This window comes from Syngnathus floridae, chromosome 9, assembly GCF_059516105.1.
Source record: "Syngnathus floridae isolate MCC-2025c chromosome 9, RoL_Sflo_1.0, whole genome shotgun sequence".
Classification (NCBI taxonomy): Eukaryota; Metazoa; Chordata; class Actinopteri; order Syngnathiformes; family Syngnathidae; genus Syngnathus; species Syngnathus floridae.
The window spans coordinates 8,223,559-8,242,329 of NC_142421.1; the positions used below are offsets into that span (position 1 = coordinate 8,223,559).

At 41.5% G+C, this 18,771-nt stretch overlaps 1 protein-coding gene and 1 long non-coding RNA gene across 3 annotated transcripts in view; one reads left to right on the forward strand and one right to left on the reverse strand.

The window, feature by feature from the left end:
* The window catches only part of unc5b (unc-5 netrin receptor B), a 35,931-nt gene that overhangs the window by 7,552 nt on the left and 9,608 nt on the right, over positions 1–18,771 (forward strand). Inside the window, exons 2-6 of the mRNA XM_088385082.1 lie at positions 17,237–17,467; positions 17,676–17,819; positions 18,054–18,157; positions 18,278–18,458; positions 18,560–18,727. Of these exons, the coding sequence (XP_088241208.1) occupies positions 17,237–17,467; positions 17,676–17,819; positions 18,054–18,157; positions 18,278–18,458; positions 18,560–18,727 (828 nt within the window). The remainder of the gene's footprint in view (positions 1–17,236; positions 17,468–17,675; positions 17,820–18,053; positions 18,158–18,277; positions 18,459–18,559; positions 18,728–18,771) is intronic.
* LOC148393318 (uncharacterized) lies at positions 7,159–9,035 on the reverse strand. 2 transcript variants are annotated; one of them, XR_015860338.1, is made up of 3 exons: positions 8,864–9,035; positions 8,412–8,539; positions 7,159–8,032 (listed from the first exon to the last, which is right to left on the reverse strand). It is a non-coding gene; the product is annotated as an uncharacterized LOC148393318 (long non-coding RNA). The 2 variants fall into 2 exon arrangements; XR_015860337.1 differs by having other exon boundaries at positions 7,159–8,539.

Below are 18,771 nucleotides of genomic sequence, written 5' to 3' on the forward strand. Positions count from 1 at the left end.
GGTTATCACTTCTTTTTCTCCTTTTCATTGTAAAGGCATTAAACGGTAGTCACGAGTCAAAGTTCAGCTTTACAGTATAAAGGGAGTGAGGTGAGGTGGGAGGATTATGCTCGGAAGGCCATGAGAAAAGCATCACTGAAGACTTATGATTGAACAAGATGCAATATGTTCGGCAGAGGACCGTTTCTAGTGCGTTTCAGTGCTGTGATGCGGGAGATGAATAGGTATAGTTATAGTGGGTCATTAAACACTGAGCAATGCCCGTCTATGGATTCAACCTTCACGCTGCAGCCAACAGCAGCTCTCCTCTTCCATGACTTAATAAATGCAACATGGATTTGTGCAGGGACAGACATACCTGTGGCGAGCCAGACAGACGGACTGGCAGATTCCTTGGCAGATGGGTCGTTTGTAGCCTTCTCCCTGGAGGCCTTTGTACCACAGTTGGACAGGCAAACACAGTGTCCTGCAGGGTTGGCAGCAAAGGCATCTGCAGTAAAACCAGAGGGGAACAAAGATGAAAGGGAATATAGAGTTTCAACGATAATTTGTTTTCTATCAGGAAATTTTATCGACACGTAGCTGGCTTTTTTTGTCCCGCTAAAGTTACAGCATCAGTGATGATAAACCATTTTTCGATGTGGCTCAGGAACCTCCTGGAGTCTATAAAGGTTCCTTGGCAGCATCACAGTGACAGTGAGACTCCAGGATGTTTTTTTTTTTTTTTTATATAATTTCCCCTCGACTCAGATGCCACACAGGAACTTAGATGTTCGCAGGCTCCAGGATGCTACCTCACCCTGCTAATAAAAAGTCCATCAAATAGAATACAACCTCCATTAACCACCGCATGCTATTTTATACTTTGTTCAAGTCTGTCTGAAAAGTTACAGGACAGATGAATTTAAAATCCATATTACCGGCTTTTCCTTCTGAAATACATTTCTAAACCTTCTCTGACACATCTCATCCACTCCCGGAAGGATTCTCCTGGGACCTTCTACAGCTCTGCTGTCATAGCCGTCTTGTTGTCGTCCACATATTCAAAATGGGATTATTGAAAAACAGTATGCATTTAGCCTTTGTGGACATCTTCGGGGATGGAGTTTAACTTCTGATGGTTGTCATGTTGTACTTTCCAAGTTACTGTGTGAGTGTGTGTCATTTTCCGCTCACACGTCAGGTGTATGGATACCTATAGATGTGCACACAGCTGAGTGAGTTTAAGTATTGACATGCTGCATCCCTCTTTGTAAGCGATAGTCACTGTGTGTAAATCTCTGTGCTTAAAAATCTCAGCGGTGAGACGACAATCACGCGGCGTTTTACACATCTTGAGGCAAACAGCAGGAAAGACATTAGATAGACGTAAACAAGAGACGGAGGAGGTTTATTAAGTTCTCACAAACGCTTGCCAACCCTTTTGTCCTTCTATTATCTTTCTGTACTTCTCTTTCAGGGAAAAAAAAGTAGTCTGTGTTTCTTGTCTTTTATCTTTCTCTGTGAAGAAGGACAGGAATGAATGTCTTCTGTAGCGTGTAATTACACTGAGACATCCTGGATGAGGGCGCCTGTCTCTACAAACAAAATAGCTAACCTCTCTAAATGCCTCTCGATGGCTAAGATCTGAGGAAGAAAAAAAAAAAGAGAGACATTTCTCCCCGCAGGCCTCTTGTCTTTACCTGCCACTTATGGCGGCCTAACAAGTACAATTGCAAGTTTATTTAGTTCATTAGCGGTGCTGACACTAACATATGCATGGCTTGGATCCAGCCCTGTGGGAAAGAAATACAAAGCGCCACCATTAATTTTAGGCATAGACTCATAATTATGACACATTTAAAGGCCGGCGTTCCAGTCTTGCCCAGGAGTCATGTCGCTGAATGATCATGGAAGGGCAGATTTTTATGGGCTTACACTGGTATTGGCTCAACCTCTAATTGCCCCATAGCACATTTGCATTCTGGGAAGGTAATAATGGGGCTCTTTCTAAGGCACTTTAAATGAGAACGCCATAGCACTCTGACTTATTTAGTTGTGCTCTCAGTAGTGCTGATGTTTCCAGATGGCTTTTTGTTTTTAGAGTAATATGGCCATTTTGTGAGCATGATCATATACTTACATAACACTTCAGAAAATGTGAATTTATTAGCAGTGTAGCTGATCTCTTATCAGCCATTTGCGGATTGTAGTATTTGAACGCAGCTAATGTTATCCTTTCAAAGTGAGCGAGAACTGAAATAAAGTGAGTTAAGATGACCTGCTTATAGAGTAACAGGCTGAGAAGTTTATCTTCCGCTCCTCTTTTGAGATAATTTACAAAGGTCCTCCGGTGAGGTCGAGCAGCTTGTTGTTAGAGACCTGGAATCGACCTGAATGTGTTGAACGTGCCTTTTTTTTTTCCTTGTGTAAATCCGCCCCTATTCTTTGAGACTTATCTGTTTCTCTGAACTCACTGGGAGATGAAGTGAGGCCAGCTCAAACAGACTTTGCCTCAGACAATGGAGCAGGTTCTTCTATTACACTTAGCTGATGCTGCTGAATAGACTCTGAATAGACATGAAGTGGTGCAGCCATGCATGCCGTACAATGGCTGACTCAGCAGAAAGGCAGTCGGTGACCTTAAGGTCTCCTCGGGCCTTGTCCGTGCTGATCCCTGAAACATGACAAATTTCATTTCAATTAAGGGCTATTGTCAACTGTAATCTACTAAAAAACTCACTGTGGCTTTCTGCAGAGCCGAAAAACAATAAGCACCATCATCACTAATAATCAAACCCAAATGGCGCAATATAGAGTGTGCATACACACTGTGGCTCTCTTCTGTATTTAGATTGGCAACCCCCCCATCCCTATTTGTGTTTATTCTGGGGATTATTCTGACCTAATCTCTTTAGAGCATAATTCAGATTAGATTTTGTGTTGTTATTATTATTACTATGTCCACTCTCTAAAGTCCGGCTGGGAAATCCTGGCTGCCTTCATGCTCCTGTGTTTTGAAAATTGATTAAAACTACTGACCAATGCCCTAGATAGCGCAGGCTTTCAAGCGTGGATGGAAAAAAAAAATCCAAGCAAACACAAATGCTACTGTATTTTTGAAAAACACATACTTGGGGAACTGAGGCAGATGTTTGCCACCGTACCATTCAGTGCGGAAATGCTGCTTGTTCCTTCTTCAGTATTGATTGAACATCAAAAATGTAGTCACGAATGTTCAAGAGAATGCTGAAATATAAGATAGGCTTCCATCGACCAGCGATCCAGAGACTTATTTCTTATTGTAAAGTTGAAACCTGACACGGCAGATTGATTTTTTTCCACATCACAAAAGCGCTGAGAGAAACTGTTTTGAAAAGAGCTGGTAGGTAGTAAAAAATAAAAAACTTTGATGAGCTCTCTGACAGTCATGTTCATTAGAGGCCAATCAGATTGGCAAGCATGATACTCAACTTTCTCTCCATTGAAACCAGTCTTCTGTTTTTCAGTCTTCTTTTAATGAAGGCATTTGATACAACTCTGATGAAAGTGTTGCTATGACAGCAACCATTCCACAGGGTCTATTTTCAAAAACATGTTTTAACCTCATCTGTCTTTGCTTCTGTCTATATGAGCTCAAAGGTACCTCCGTTTTGCCCGTGTGGGGGGAATAAGGAATAAAATAGGGAATGATGAAAGGTCAATCTATTTAGAAATGGTAAACTCCCTTCCCAAATGGAAAACATAGTACATAAATTCCCTTATTCCCAAAGACATGTGACCTGCACTTTACATCCTTCTAGCCCTTCCCTTTACTTGCTTGTTTTTCTCAATTAAGATGAATTATAGAAGTGCATGGGGGGACAGGGACAAGGAGAGCTTATTGTGATATTACCCTGAGGCGTTCAGTCTATGAGTTGGTGAGAGAAACAGAGTGCGCTGTGGATATTTTGGTCTCAGTGCTTCACACCCCCTGGATTCTTAATGGACCACATGATATGCAACTTTAGCCAGGGCCTGTGCAAGTGGGAGGAAAGATGGAAAGTGGAAGAGCGGGCAAAGATTGGAATTATTGCTCATATGTGGTCATGGAGGAGATTAAGGGCGTTAGATTGGGGAGATCTCTTCCTTTGTTTGTGCTCGCTGTTGGGGACCTAAAGGAAGAGCATGCTGCAGTGTACTTTTCATTACTTTGTACTCCTCAAGAGGCCCCAGGTGTGTGTGTGTGTGTCGTGTGTGTGCTTTGCGCTCTTCTTCGTCACACCTTCAGTGTACACTGGATCGCTTCAGCTCTTCTCTCCATTTACAAGTCTTCCTGTCGATTTTTCCCTCTCATTTTATTTGCCCCGCTGATTGTGTTCATTGTCTCGGCTGCCATTAAAATGATTGGAGACTATACAATACGTGGTGCATATTAATGTCCTAGTCATTTCATTCCACACTGAATAATATTTAATGAGGAGAAATCGCAGAGGCGACTATGCTTGATAAATAACTCGAGGCTATTGTTGTTTGACATGGAGAAAATTATTTTTGATGGTGCCCCGTTGTGCAAATAAGAGTCACAAACAGCTTCGGTCATGTCGCAGGCTTCAACACTTGTCGGTGCTTGTTTCATGATTGAACGGAAGTGTGAAAGGCTTTATGATGTCGAACAGTGAAACGTTGTGGTGTTAACGCAACATAGCAAACCCTAACCCACAAATTTGCACTCGGCAATACGCTTTTTCAATTATTTTCTCTATTATGAGTTTGCCGTGGCAAAGCTAAATTTGTGTCTTGGATGGAATTAACTTGCTTCACTGATCTGAGGTGTTTTGCTTTATGAATATTTGTGCAGATTTTCATTTGGTTGACACACATTGATCCTTGGTCGGACCAGAGACATTTCAGGTGAACACACACCAATAGAGTAAAAGTCATAATTCTAAAGTAATGAGAGAGACAAATTACTTTCATAAGAACGATTGCACCGATAAGAAAATAGTAAAAGTACAATGCTTGTGAAATTAAACATTATCCATTTTTGAGCATCTCAGATTTGGAAGCCATTTTTCCTCATTAGAAGTCATGGGAATAAAAAAATAATGTGCCCCAGGGTTAAACTGTCACCATCATAAATCTTACCCCTTTAAGTATCCCTTTAACATTCTTAACATTCGTGTAGCATCATGCGCTTTTGAAGTGAAGTTTTACGAAATTTGAAAGGCTTGTTGACTGTTTTTGGACAAGAAATAGCGCACCATAAATCAATAAGCTGTAGTAAATGTCCAATCGTTTACAAAATAACCTGTGATTGTTTGCAGTGTTTGCTCAAATTACGACACTGCACTAAAATGGTCAAATTATGTTGGTTGAGCACATACAGTAGTCTACATTAATTTATGTGCAACTGGCAACCAACTTGCCGCTTACCCAAAGTCAGCCGGGCTGGGCTCCAGATCAATTGTGACCCAATTGAGGACAAATGATATAGGAAATAGACAGATGCATGAATTGGAATGGATTATTTAGCGTCTGTCCATTTATAAACAAATGGCTTTAACTTAAGTAACTTTCCCCGTGTTACTTTTCTATTGCATATCGTAATCAGTTTCGCAGTTTCCTAACTCAATTTATACAAACGTTAAACAAATAGCATTTTATTTTCATGTTTACTGCCGCTCGTTCCAACCGCTGGAAAGAATTATAATGTAATGTCTTCTTAAATGATAAAACTAAATGTGGTTCTCATTCATACACAGTGTAATCTTTAGACTGACTGATAAATCCAACATGGAAAAAAAAAATAATTACAGCAAATCAGCTCCCATATGTTATATGATTATGCCCTTTGAGTTTATATTTAGCTCAGTCGTCCGACTCCCAACCTGTCATACCTTTTATCCCTCAGACTTTATTAGTCATCCGAGCACTGGATTAAGCAGTTGCTGCCAGCTTCCACTTTATTGGATTCCAGGAAAGTTTGTGCAATTTTATTTGTTACTCTAGCCCAGTTTTGTGTTTGCAAGCCTGCTTCGATGAGTTCATTTATCTACTCTCTAAGCCGAACTCTTTCTTTTGCTTTTCATCTTTAAGTAATCAATAGTGCTTCTATGAAAGCAGGTCGTCTTGCCTCCTGTGGCTCCTCTGGCTCATGTTCCCTTTTTGCTCCCTGTCTTTATCAATTTCTGTCTCGCTCCCTCATTCTTTTCCACTTGTCGCTTGTACTCTCACTTTATCTTTGTCTCTCCCCTCCCTCCCTTCCTCTCTACCTGTCTTCTTTCCTTCCCTGCCTCATGCTCTGTCTTCCTCCCTCACTACTCATTTGATGAATGACTTTGCCCATCTGGACCAAGCCCTGCATGGCGGTTACGCTATTAGGCAATGTGCGCCAATGATTAAAAATAGATCAGAATACTGAGTGAGAAATTAGTCAGGACATTCTGCCTCTTGAGTATCCTTGCGCCCTCCTACTCAAACGCTGATGGTATTGGCTGATGTACACTAGCGTGCACGGCGAACAAGTACCTCTTCCAAAGGCAATTTGTTATGCAATCGCAAATTTAAAAGACTATTTTATGCACAATTTCCATCCTTTTTCCAAATTATCTTCATTAGGGCCATGGGTAAACTGGAGCCTCTTCCAGCTGACTTTGGGCGAGAGGCAGTGTACACTCTGGACTGGTCTTCATAATCAGTTTTAATAATGGGCATGGCCGTGGAATTAATTAAAATCTCAAGGCAACAATGTATGTGGAGCCTCAAAAACCCGAGACAGGTTTTTATGTTTTAGTGGATGCGCAATTGGGAGTCAGCAACGGTCATTGGTTGACCACGGTCGCATTTAGTTGCTTAGAAACAAATTTTTCATTCTTGCTCTTGAAAAACAGATTAGATGTCATTTTAAGAAGTCATTTAAGTGCACAAAATCAAGGATGTTGTCTGCTGTGGAAGTAAAATGTTATCATGTGTTGCATGGCTAACTGCTTCAGCATCATGAAGGACAATTTGTGTTCATCCAAACGGATACTTGAAATTGTTTTCAATTCGACCGGAATATGTTTTGTTGTTTCTCGAATATATTTACCTATTTTATAGCCTTATTATAACCTAATTAAACTCATATGCTCTATGGTTAATTTTAAACCAAAAAAATAATAATTCATTGTACAATATGATTAACAAACACCTGCACAATTTGAATCAACAATAAAGCTTCTTTAATCCAGAAAGTACCTTGGTGACTTTTTTTTGGTAAGTAGACTCTCCAGAATATTTATCGTACACTTTTTTGTTATGTCATTACGTTGGGAAAAAAGCAAACAATTTCTCTCAGTGTGTAACAGCTGAAGTGGAAAGTTGGCAACACAAAGGTCGCACTTCTATGCTGTGTGTGAGTGTGTGTGACCATCCATGAGTGGAGATCGCCTGCGGACCTCTTCGCTAGGTGCTGTCTCATGTTGAGCGGTGTGTTTGAGAGGCTTGTCGAGGTAAAGCTCCTGTCAGCCCCTGGCCTGAGGGTGTGTACTGATGAAAGCCCTCTTCATCATCCTAATGGCTTACAGAAACCTCTTCGCCAGCATTGAATGGGACAAGCAGAGAGGGAGTCAGTACCAAATAAAAAATAAAAAAATCACTATTGAAAATAATGTGCTGTGTATACAACACAAAATGATGCTGTTGGGAGACACTGACCTCCTGACCAGGGTTGTGTATAGTTTGTAAGAGGTTTGGTGGTCCATTCAAATAATTACGTTTTCAGATTGCTAGTATTCACCACTGTATGATGAATGGGAAGTGTGCATTATGCCGCTCAGTACAGACCTTGTAGTAGACTCGGAATGATTTCTATTGGTCTCATTTTTTTTATAAACCGCATTCCAACTTCGTGCTGACATACACAAAAGCTTTTTGCTCTTATTTGAGTTTTTATTTTGATGCATCTGTTTTAATCTGGGTTCTCCATGGCCATCATTCCGGTCGGTCTCGTCATAGTTGTCCTAATATGGAATTCGGCTTAAGTTTTTTTTCCTTACCCCTCTTGTCGATAGGTCAAGGACACGTTCTTGGGCTGCAAGGCAGAGCAGCAAAGAATGTCAGTTAGGAGCCAAAGTCTCATGAATGATTGACGCATGAGTGCTGACTCATCACACTGGAGGAAAGAAATAATGTCTTCAAAGTGACACATAACAAGATTTTAAATTTGGAAAGAATAATGGATCGTTTTAGTTCGGGACACATTTTCGAGGATGGTACGTTAGTTGGCTTTTGACAAATTCTTACATGAAAAGCAGATTAAGAAATTTTCCCCTGTCACCCAGCAGCCACACACATCTTCACTGAGACTATTGGGTAACACGTCTTGGGATTTCTCCAACGCAATGGGGCGTAATCAAGAAGCAGAGTGACGCAAACGCTACAATGTTATTCCTCACTTTCTCACATATTACCCTAGCAGCTCTCCGTAGTATTCGTCCGCACGTGTATGTTGTGAGGGTCGTCACACACATTGCACGTCCATCCGCTGTCAATCCGGCTCATCTGCTCATCTGTTCATTAGCATGACAGAGAAGCTCCCCTGCCAAAACAGTTAGTCACAAGAATCAAGCCCTGTCACAACACATTACAGCAGCAGGCTTCGCCGATAGAACCAGATACTGTGGCAACCATAGCCACACACACATACACACACACACGCTCACTCAGAGTTATCAAGAGTTGCATTTGAACTGCACCCTGGGAGTATTTCCGTGTCTCTCTCCATTTCCTTCTCCTTCGCTCTTTCCATCAACATACCTTCCCTCTTTCCTGGCGCAACTACCCACTTACACTCTTGTACTTGCTCCTTCATTGTTCCCATTTACTCGTTCTTTTGTTCAAGTTCTTTCCTTTACTACCTTACCTCTATTTCTGTCTGCCTCAGTCTTTGCTCACAGTCTTTGCAAATGGAGACCTTTCATTTATAATCCATCTGGTTTTTCCTGTGACGAATCACTGTCTCTCACCAAACCCCGAAATGTTCCTCTCTCTTAATTATCACTTGATCGGAGTGTCTGATTTCATTTGTACGGAGTCAGGAGACTTCCTGTCTCTTAGGTAGGCGGGGTTGTCGAATCCAATAATAAAAACCATACATGTTTTGACTACTTCTGCCAAACCTGTTTGCAATCACAGTTGCTGCGTCTTGTATCCGCCTTTTCCAAGTGTCTGGGACACTTATAGCGCCTACACATTTCCCGTCTATCACGGTCTCGGTGCCATCTTCATCTAACCAAAAAGTTCTATTCAGGACAGGAACATCCTCTATTGGCATATTTGGACAAAGCCACTTGATATTCATAAGAATGTGTTTTTCGTCTGGACGACAAGAGTCTGATTTGAAAGATTGAGCAATTTAATCTGAGTATAGAATAAATGCTGTTATGACTCAAATGCCTAAGACTGTGATATAAAAGACTGCTTTTCTTGTTGTATCTATGACGGGAAAGCTTTGTATTTCAAGTCAAGTATGTTGAGTGCTAAGGACAAGCTCAAAATATGCTAATGAGAAAATACCTTTGTAGACTTTGCCTCCATAAGTAATGGGCCTTCCCAAAAATGTTTCCATAAAGCTTAAAATTGCCCAAATTGTCATGTCTGATAAGAGTAAAAAAATCAGGGTGAACCAAAAGGTCATACTTGAATCTTGATTGAGTCATTTTTGGGGGGTTGGAAGAATATTGTAATTTGAGTACGTCGATGCAATCCTGAAAAGCACACAACCTTTCTCCTTGTTGTCCCACACTGACTTGATGTGAGAGAATAAATGAAAGAGGAGCAGGACCTCTAACTGTTGGTTGTTTGCAACAATTTCAGATGTCAGAGTAAGGAATGTATAATTTACCATTCCGTGTGTCTCCAATCTGACTGGAATCCCCGATTGGGCTGGACTGACTGGCTTTGACAAGGTGTATAAAATGTGAGGTCATGTGTAGAAGTCCGCCCCTCTTTTGTGCGAGCAGCGCCGAGAGACGCCAAAGCGGGGTTAGAAATAGTACAACATTACCTGGAAGGCAAAAGCTGTCAACAAGGAGTAGTCACAAGGACCGGTTGGCATTTGTCAAAACACAAGCAGAGTAAACAAAGCAAGTCTGATGCATTAGTGCTAGTAGGGTTTATCAATTTGGCAGATAAGTTGCATAATATCTCACAAGTTTGATCTCCACCTGTGCATGAATATTGAATGAGAAGATCAAGTGATGATTTTTTTTTTATTTTGTGAGACAAAGTGATGAGGTGACTTTACAACAAAGTCTGTGATGAGTACAGAGGGACTTTGGGTGAGTGTCGGAGGGGGTGGGTGTAGAGTGTGTGTAATTACAGGGGCCCAGAGAGGAGAGGCCTATAATCAGCTCACCCTCAGGAAGGAATGCAGCTCATCTTCTCATGTAATTACTCCCATTAAAATGGCCCCAACTTCCAGTGTACTGCTCACCTTTTCACAATGTTTACATGCACACACACACACACACATATTCAACATATACACATCCACAAACACATCCTGATAGTCCCCAACCAACTCCTGCAAGCGAAGCAAAAACAACAACAACAACAAAAAAGTGTGTGGACTATAGTTAATATCTGCATAGACTGCAAGCCTCTAGAGAACAGGGCTGGCTCCAAGTGAATACCAACCATGGCAACCAGCCACACTGTGTAGATTTGCGTAACGCTCATCAGGCAGCTGCACAGCGGTGGGGCAGACAAGCAGTGGCGCCTTATACAAAACACTTACTGTACTGTTATGACTAGACACGCACACACGCACATGCACGGGCGGGCGGGCGCGTCTAATGTAGGAGTTTGACCTCCAAGTGCGACATTGCTCTGTAATTTCAAGAGGATAATAGGAAAACAACATTGTCTCACCCGCCGTGCCTCCTCCTCCTCCCTCCCTCCCTGCTTCTCCCTCTGCACCTTTGATAGTGATTGATTGTGCTACTTGCCTACTCCCATGTTCCCATGCAGCAGGAGGACTCTGGGGCACACACACAAACGACACAGGGACACTTTTTGATGGGCTATGATTAATGAGCTCCGCGGGGGTGGCGCCCTCTAGCTGCGATGGAATACATTTCCAGCCCAAACGGGACCCACCCCCCGCCTGTTCTGTCCACGCTACGGCACTGGTAGCACCAGTGGGTTGGCTGCTACAACACAACCGCAAATCCTCTTAGCGCTCCCAATCTTGCAGTCACACTTACCCACACACTTTAAAAAAACGCACTCACACAGCCGCACTTTCAGTAGGCTGTCCCTTGTGTTCCACTCAGGGATAAATATAAACCAGTCAGTACAGTATATAAAATAAATTCTCATCACGGTAGCACTACTACTTGTGGAATCTATTTATATCCAATAGTAGTAACTCTAATTTGGGTATGAACGTAGGCCAAAATAATGTATTTGTCTTTAATTTGAATATTTCAGTGTCATCAAAAGTTAGTCTGTGTTTTTATTTGAGATAGTTTGATTATCGGAGCTTGATTTCCAATTCGCGCATGTCTACTGAGATACTTTTATTTGTCTCCAACAATGAATTTCTAACAGGAATAGTCCTTGAATGTTCTTCTTCACCCGTCTTTAGGCACTTGAGAACATCACATCTATTGTTTCAAAAATAGTTGAAAAAACAGATTCTCAAAAGTTAGAGGCATGCTGGAAATTCTTTCTGAGATAAACTTTGCGAGATACCATGCAGAAATCTTCAATGTGGTTAGATTTAATCTCTGCACTGGTATGTTTTTCTTCAGGTTGACTGGATTTGTGCTGGAAAGAAGGCTGACGTGCTATAGTTTATGACAGATTGCAGCTAACGGATCTTTAAATGGGTTCCTGATTGTTTCATGTCTGTACTGTGTGTGTATGAGGGGGGGCAGGTTGGTTGTTGCCATGTCATCAAGCCTGGTCTGTCCCACTCCCACCACACAGGCATGCTGGACGGACATGTGAAGCGTTTCTGTCACTTTGCATTTCCATCATCTGCTCAGTCTCCCTCCACTGCCAATCTGCTTTCAAGCACCTCGTCACCTCTCTCTCTCTCTCTCTCTCTCTCTCTCTCTCTCTCTCTCTCTCTCTCTCTCTCTCTCTCGCTCTCTCTCACTCTCACTCTCGCTCTCTCTCTCTCTCTCTCTCGCTCTCTCTCACTCTCTCTCTCTCTCTCTCTCTCTCTCTCTCTCTCTCTCTCTCTCTCTCTCTCTCTCAGCACACACACACATGCAAAACTTTCACAAGTTTCTACTTCAATATATTCTTTTTGAGGTTATTTGATCGTGTACGTACATTCATGGTTAGTTATCAGGAGTTTGTCAAGCCAATTGAGGCAGAGGAATGTTAATTCTAAATTGATGTTGGTTATTTAGCCAGGAAAATAATGGAACCTGTAACACACAAGGTAGGAAGGATTTCGTATTCATCTCCCTTAATCATGCTAATAAATTAGAGATATTTTATTTTAGCATACATGCAAGAAGAGGGCAGCATGTGGTGTTGTTTTGTCACTTGTTAACTAACATAATCATAAGTTAAAATATTCAGAATAGAAAAAAAATGTGTTTAAGAAAAACTTCATTTGTCTAAAAACATTAAGACTGCTCAATCGTCCTTATAACCATTACGATTCCTTGCCTATATCAGTATCGTACAATGGAAGCATAAAAACTAAACATTGTAATAAGACACTAAATTCTATCTGCATACATTTCCTGTAAGTGTTGTTGTAAAAGCATGACCCACCAGAGCTTCATGCAATTATTAATGTTTACAATTTCCCATAGTAAAGTTTATTGGGTTTATTGGGTTTAAACTGTCACTTTAATAAACTCCTGCAAATAAACTTATTACAAATTTCCATTAAAATGTTTATCTTCATGAAGTGTTGCAGTAGTGTAGGCAGAAAAGACGATATTTAATTTTAATGTATAGGCAGAAACGACGATATTTAATTTTAATGTGCCTGTGTCTGGTTGGACTGCTCGTGGGGAGTACAACGTGTCAGAGCCATGTGGTGCTCATGTTGGTGACAGTATCAAAATATCCAAACAATAAATTCACAAGGCCATCATCAAAGCCTTGGGGGTCTTTGAGTGTTAGATCTCCGCACTCTTAGCGGGATGTCAAATTCTGCTCCCTGACGCCTGCTGTCTGGGGAACAGCAATGAATTGTGTGGTTGTTTACAAGTGAAGTCACTATTAAAAGATGACTTGTGTGTTTCTGTACTTGTAATTGCTTGTGCAAATCAGTGTGTGTCTGTGTGACGGGCGGGGGGGGAAGCTTAGTCAGATGGGCAAACTGTTTGAATCTTCACACTTGGTCAGCCTTTGTTGATGTGAGAAGTGATGCTGTGTACAACCTGCACGCAGGTCACCACACACTGATATACACATTTTCCATCAACATTTCATCTAAAACAAAATATAACACGATTTTAAAATTTCTTCTACTGGCCGCCCGTGAACTGTTTGGACTGATAATAATGGAGTTAGTTGACCTATAAATCACCCAGTTTAGCTGCTCTTGCCATGAATGAAATGATAAACCCTGGTCTTAAACACAATTCCTGAAAAGTAGGACACGCACATTTGTATCGACCTGAATTATTTGGTACTGCTTGATAGGAACAGAGCTTTTGGCTTTCTGTTCACTAAGTTTGTTGTGCTCAGTAAGTCACTTGTACTTCATAGCTGTGGGCTAATGTACTGGGTGCTTACTGAAGCCATTTGAATCCAGCAGGCAGGACTAAATAGAGGGAGAAAAGCATTTTTATGTCAGACACCCAGCTGAAGTGGAGGAAGAAGAAATGATATTGCTTTTGTTTGTTGTCCTGGCAGGACACCTGATATTTGCTGCACAAGGGAAACCTACATGCACTTTATTGTGATATCTTCCTGTAGTTTAACAACTACAGTTTTCACATTTCAGCACAGTATGGATATTAAAGACAAGTACATTTTGAATCATCACTGGAGTTGTCATGCTGAGTTTTGGAAAAATCTATGATTGTCAATTTTTGAAGCTTGAGAGTCCATTGTAACACGCTGGGTTATGACAGACAGCAACTAGATTCAGGTTCTTCATAGCCACATCCTCTCTCCATTCTACTTGTGGACTAGTGGCACTTGACCTGACTTGGGTCAAGCCGTCTCGTATTCCCCGCATGTCATTTTGGTCCAGACCCTCAGTGCTGCCTTGTTGTGTGGCCACGCTCCATTACTGTCACAAAGATTACACGGCATTGAGGCTCCAACAGTGCCACACACACTCACACACACTTTTACGGCACACATTTTCATCAAATGGGACACATTTGGAACAGAAAACCACGATTTCACATTTATTACTATAATGTGCTGTGTGACAATAAAAATGGAACATAGATGAAATATCTTTGGATTAGCCATGTAGCCGACATATATTTTTTTGACAATAAGAAGATAATAGGAAATATAAATACAAAACGGTATCAAACTGAAAAGAATTGTCCAGCTTGCAATACTCCTATATGCAAGAAAAGTTGGACAGCGACTGCATAAACACAGGTTCACATTTTGCGTGTATTTGTTGAAAAGACCATGTTGAACCCTGCACTTTGCAACCGTCTGTTGTCTGCCATTAGAGCAATAGAAGTCTTGTTGTGGCGCACTGCAAGGAGTTGTTGTCTCCGAGACTCGTCCTATCTGCACAAATTGCCGGCTGCTGAGCCCTGATGGATGTTTGTACACTGGCCCAAAAACACAGATTCCACTTAAAATCACCCAAGTCCATTATCACCGAAAGAGGAAGAAGCTGTCTTTTTCTCTCTTACCTCCATCATCTGAAAAAAAATTTGAATTAAAGTGTGCTGGCCCCAGAACATATAAAGTAAGAGATGTACCCAAATTTGCAGGGGTCTTCACTTATTATTTTCCAAGTGAACCAACATCCCGCTCAATTGGGCTGTCTCTAGTCACCTCTCCCCCCCATGCCCCCCCAAATCTCCCCTGTCCCTTAAGAGTGACAGGCTGTGTTTTTTTTCCCGCTGATGTTTGAACACTGAACAATCAATGCTGGGCAAAGAGAAAGAGCGTGGGTGAAGGGTGGGGAGGAGCAACACAATTGGTTATTGACAGCGAATTCAAAGTCTGAAAGGCTGAAGGCGACATTCTAGCAAGAGGACGGAGAGAGACAGAGAGAGAGAGAGAGAGAGAGAGAGAGAGAACAAACAAAGAGAGGGCGTGAGAGAAGCACCATGACAATTGTTGTGCATGTTCAGATGTGTTAACGTTTTGGTTCACGCTTGTGTGCATCAGCAAGTGTAGCTACTTAAAGTCTTGCATCGAAATTTTTATGAAAGTTATGCGCAGTATTGATGTGACATGTAGAGTTGTTGTATCACAATATGATAAAGTTGTTTTTAGCTGATCGGAGGTTGATGTGTTCAGACTTGTTCAACTGCTAACATGATGAATTGTATAACCTCAGAAGCATTGGTATCTGAGCTTTATTTATTTCTTTACTTGCTTGCTTCCTTGCGTATTTATTTATTAGTTAATTGTTTGTTTGTTTATTTAATAGTTTGTTTGCTTATTTATTTATTCATTCATTCATTTATTTGTTTATTTATTTATTTGCTTTTTTATATTATTATTGATTTTGCTGACCTGGAGCCATAGCCTACGTCTTATTTTTCTGTCTGTCACTAGTCTGTCCCTCATTTAGACATTTTTCTCACCTCATATATGCCACAAGGAGAATGGTTGCATCCTGATAGTTTTTAAGAGCCAGATATCATTTTTGTTGAGCATGTTTGAATGTGTGGGAGGATAATAACTGGTATGTCTTTATAGTGCTTATTCAATTTCTTTATGAAAAGAGAGCCCATGACACCAGCTGCCCATTAATGGTGTTTTTGTGCAAGAAGGTCCAAGTCATCAATTTAAGTATTACCTGTGGTTTCCGTTTGCACTTACAGGTTATTAAAAAAAATTGCCCCTACAGACTCCTTGCGTAGACATTCATGGATAACTTGAGATGACTGACTAATGGGTGATTTTAGGTTACAAGAGAACACTTCACCTATTCTGCCACCATTCATTAGACTCGGCCTGATTTTGGCTTAAGAGCCTTCCTAACTCTCACTCCTGCTTGTCATCGCTTTCTGTGTTCCGCTTTGCTTTGCTCTAATGTCTCAGCAAAAAGTCTGTCAGGGGGGAAAGTGGGCTAGAGGGTGGTTGCTTGAGAACTCCTTGTGTTCCTAAAAATAGAAGATTGTAACACTAAGTAGATTCTCTTGTTTCAGGGTTGTGGAATAACTCATCATGTTGGGCTTGATACATTTATAACACTATCAAAATGTACCTGTTCCAAATATCTGCCTCCAAACATTTTTTTATTTTATCAGTAATGCAAAATTGAGGTTGGAGAGCCGTGGGATTGTGATATTGCTGTGTTTGAATGTGAAAAGCTTAATGGAATGACAAATTTAACTGGTTAATGGAATTTGTTTATGCACCACTGGAACTGTCATCTGCTAAAATGCATCTGCAAATGCAAATGCATGCATTGTGATTGCTGCCGTCGTCTGCTATAAGGCTGGAATACAAAATGACTCCATCAAGTGCAATATGATTCCTCCCTCTTACTTTACCACCAAACTGTTTTTTTTTTTTTTAATCTCCATTTTCTATAATCAGGTTTGCATTTCCACTGCAGGGTGCATTGGCTCTGTAAATAGTTACACCATACCAGACAGACAATGGGTACTTAATAAAACAAAGAAACGAAAGTGACTGAGTGCTACCAGTGCAGCGGTACACGAAAGGAGAACACATGACCGACTTTTCAGAGTCTTTTATTTCCAAACTCCTGCATCCACAATTTAAATCCACAGAATGGTTCTTTTGGAAAGGGTTCCAATGGAAATCGCATTGAATTGATTCTAGAATTCTAAACTCAGAAAAAAAAGGTTTGAAAAACAACCAAGAGGGTGGGAAATTGTGTCTTTTCTACTAGGAAAAAAAGTCTTTGCAAAATGTCAGGGGCAAAGTATTGAGTATGTCACCGGATAATGTCACGATCAGCGCTGCCTATTCATTGAAGGTCGTTCACTCCGCTTTTATTTCGAAATGTGGACCACTGAGGTCTCTCCAGATTTCTGGGAGGCAGAACCACAGAACAGCCATTCATATAAATGCTGAAAGGTTTCTGGAAAACAACAATCCTTTTAATCAGCCCTATATATGTCAATATTTTCAGAAAGCAGCGACTACAGTGATGGCGAGGTTCTTCCAGACTCGTATCCATCAGCGCCAGCAGAACCTCTCCCAGAATTCCTGCTTGAACCAGAAGATGCTTTTATCGTAAAGAACCGGCCCGTTCAGCTTCGGTGCAGGGCGTCACCAGCCACACAGATCTACTTCAAGTGCAACGGGGAGTGGGTCAATCAGAATGACCATGTCACAAGAGAGAGCTTGGACCAGGTTACAGGTGAATCTCAAAGATGCCCAGTGAACAAAACACAGCAATGTCACCTTGTATTTTACAGACCTAAACAGCATACTCAATTACAAACTGCATTTTCAACTACATGTTCCATTAGCTCCTTCAAGGTTTTATGTACACGATAACTGCATTTGGCCCGTAGCCAACTCATTGTCGATGTGCATTATCATGCTCTTTCGCCGTCTCCCCGCAGGCCTTGTGGTGAGGGAGGTGGACATCTCAGTTTCCAGGACCCAAGTTGAGGAGCTGTTCGGGTTGGAGGACTACTGGTGTCAGTGTGTAGCCTGGAGCTCAGCCGGCACCACCAAGAGCAACCGCGCCTACGTCCGAATTGCATGTCAGTTTTTGGCACCTCTATTATGTTTTGTCAACCATACATGCAAACTGACTAACATGCTGTCATCCGGCGTGAGTTGCCTTGTGATTGACAGTCCTTTTGTGAAGGTACAAATGGAAAAAAAAAAGTGACAGCTTGAAATAATATGCTGTAGATGTGAGGGAGAAGCTAAATGTCATTTATCTGTCGCAAAGCAATTTTGGCTAACTGCCGACCTGTGTTTCTGCCTTTTAGACTTGAGGAAAAACTTTGAGCAGGAGCCACTGGGACGGGAAGTGCGACTAGAGCAGGAAGTCTTGTTGCAATGTCGCCCCCCAGAAGGCATGCCCACCGCTGAGGTGCAACTCTTTGACTGGTTGAAATAATTCCAACACACAATACATTTCAAGAGAACTTTATGACAAAATGTTTTCCATAAATGTATAAAGTTTAAATCATGAGGTTCTGTCTCCTTTAAGGTGGACTGGCTGAAAAACGAAGATGTCATTGACCCTTCGCAAGACTCCAACTTTCTGATTACCATCGATCACAATCTAATAATCAAACAGGCCCGACTCTCAGACACGGCCAACTATACTTGCTTGGCTCGCAATGTGGTGGCCAAAAGACGCAGCAGCACCGCAAGTGTCATTGTTTACGGTAACACAAGTTTCCTAAACTTATCTACACAATGATTCTGGATATTACAAAATATTAAAATGCTTCAAAACCATAGCATTATTATTGTCTTTGTATGTCAGTGAGCGGCGGCTGGTCCTCGTGGACAGAATGGTCTGAGTGTAACACAAAGTGTGGCCGGGGCTGGCAGCGACGAACACGTAGTTGCACCAACCCTGCCCCTCTCAATGGAGGAGCCTTCTGTGAAGGCCCACCCTTCCAGAGAGTGACCTGCACCACACTGTGTCCAGGTTAGCATGACAATCTCATCCATCTTATTTTGTCACACAGCTTT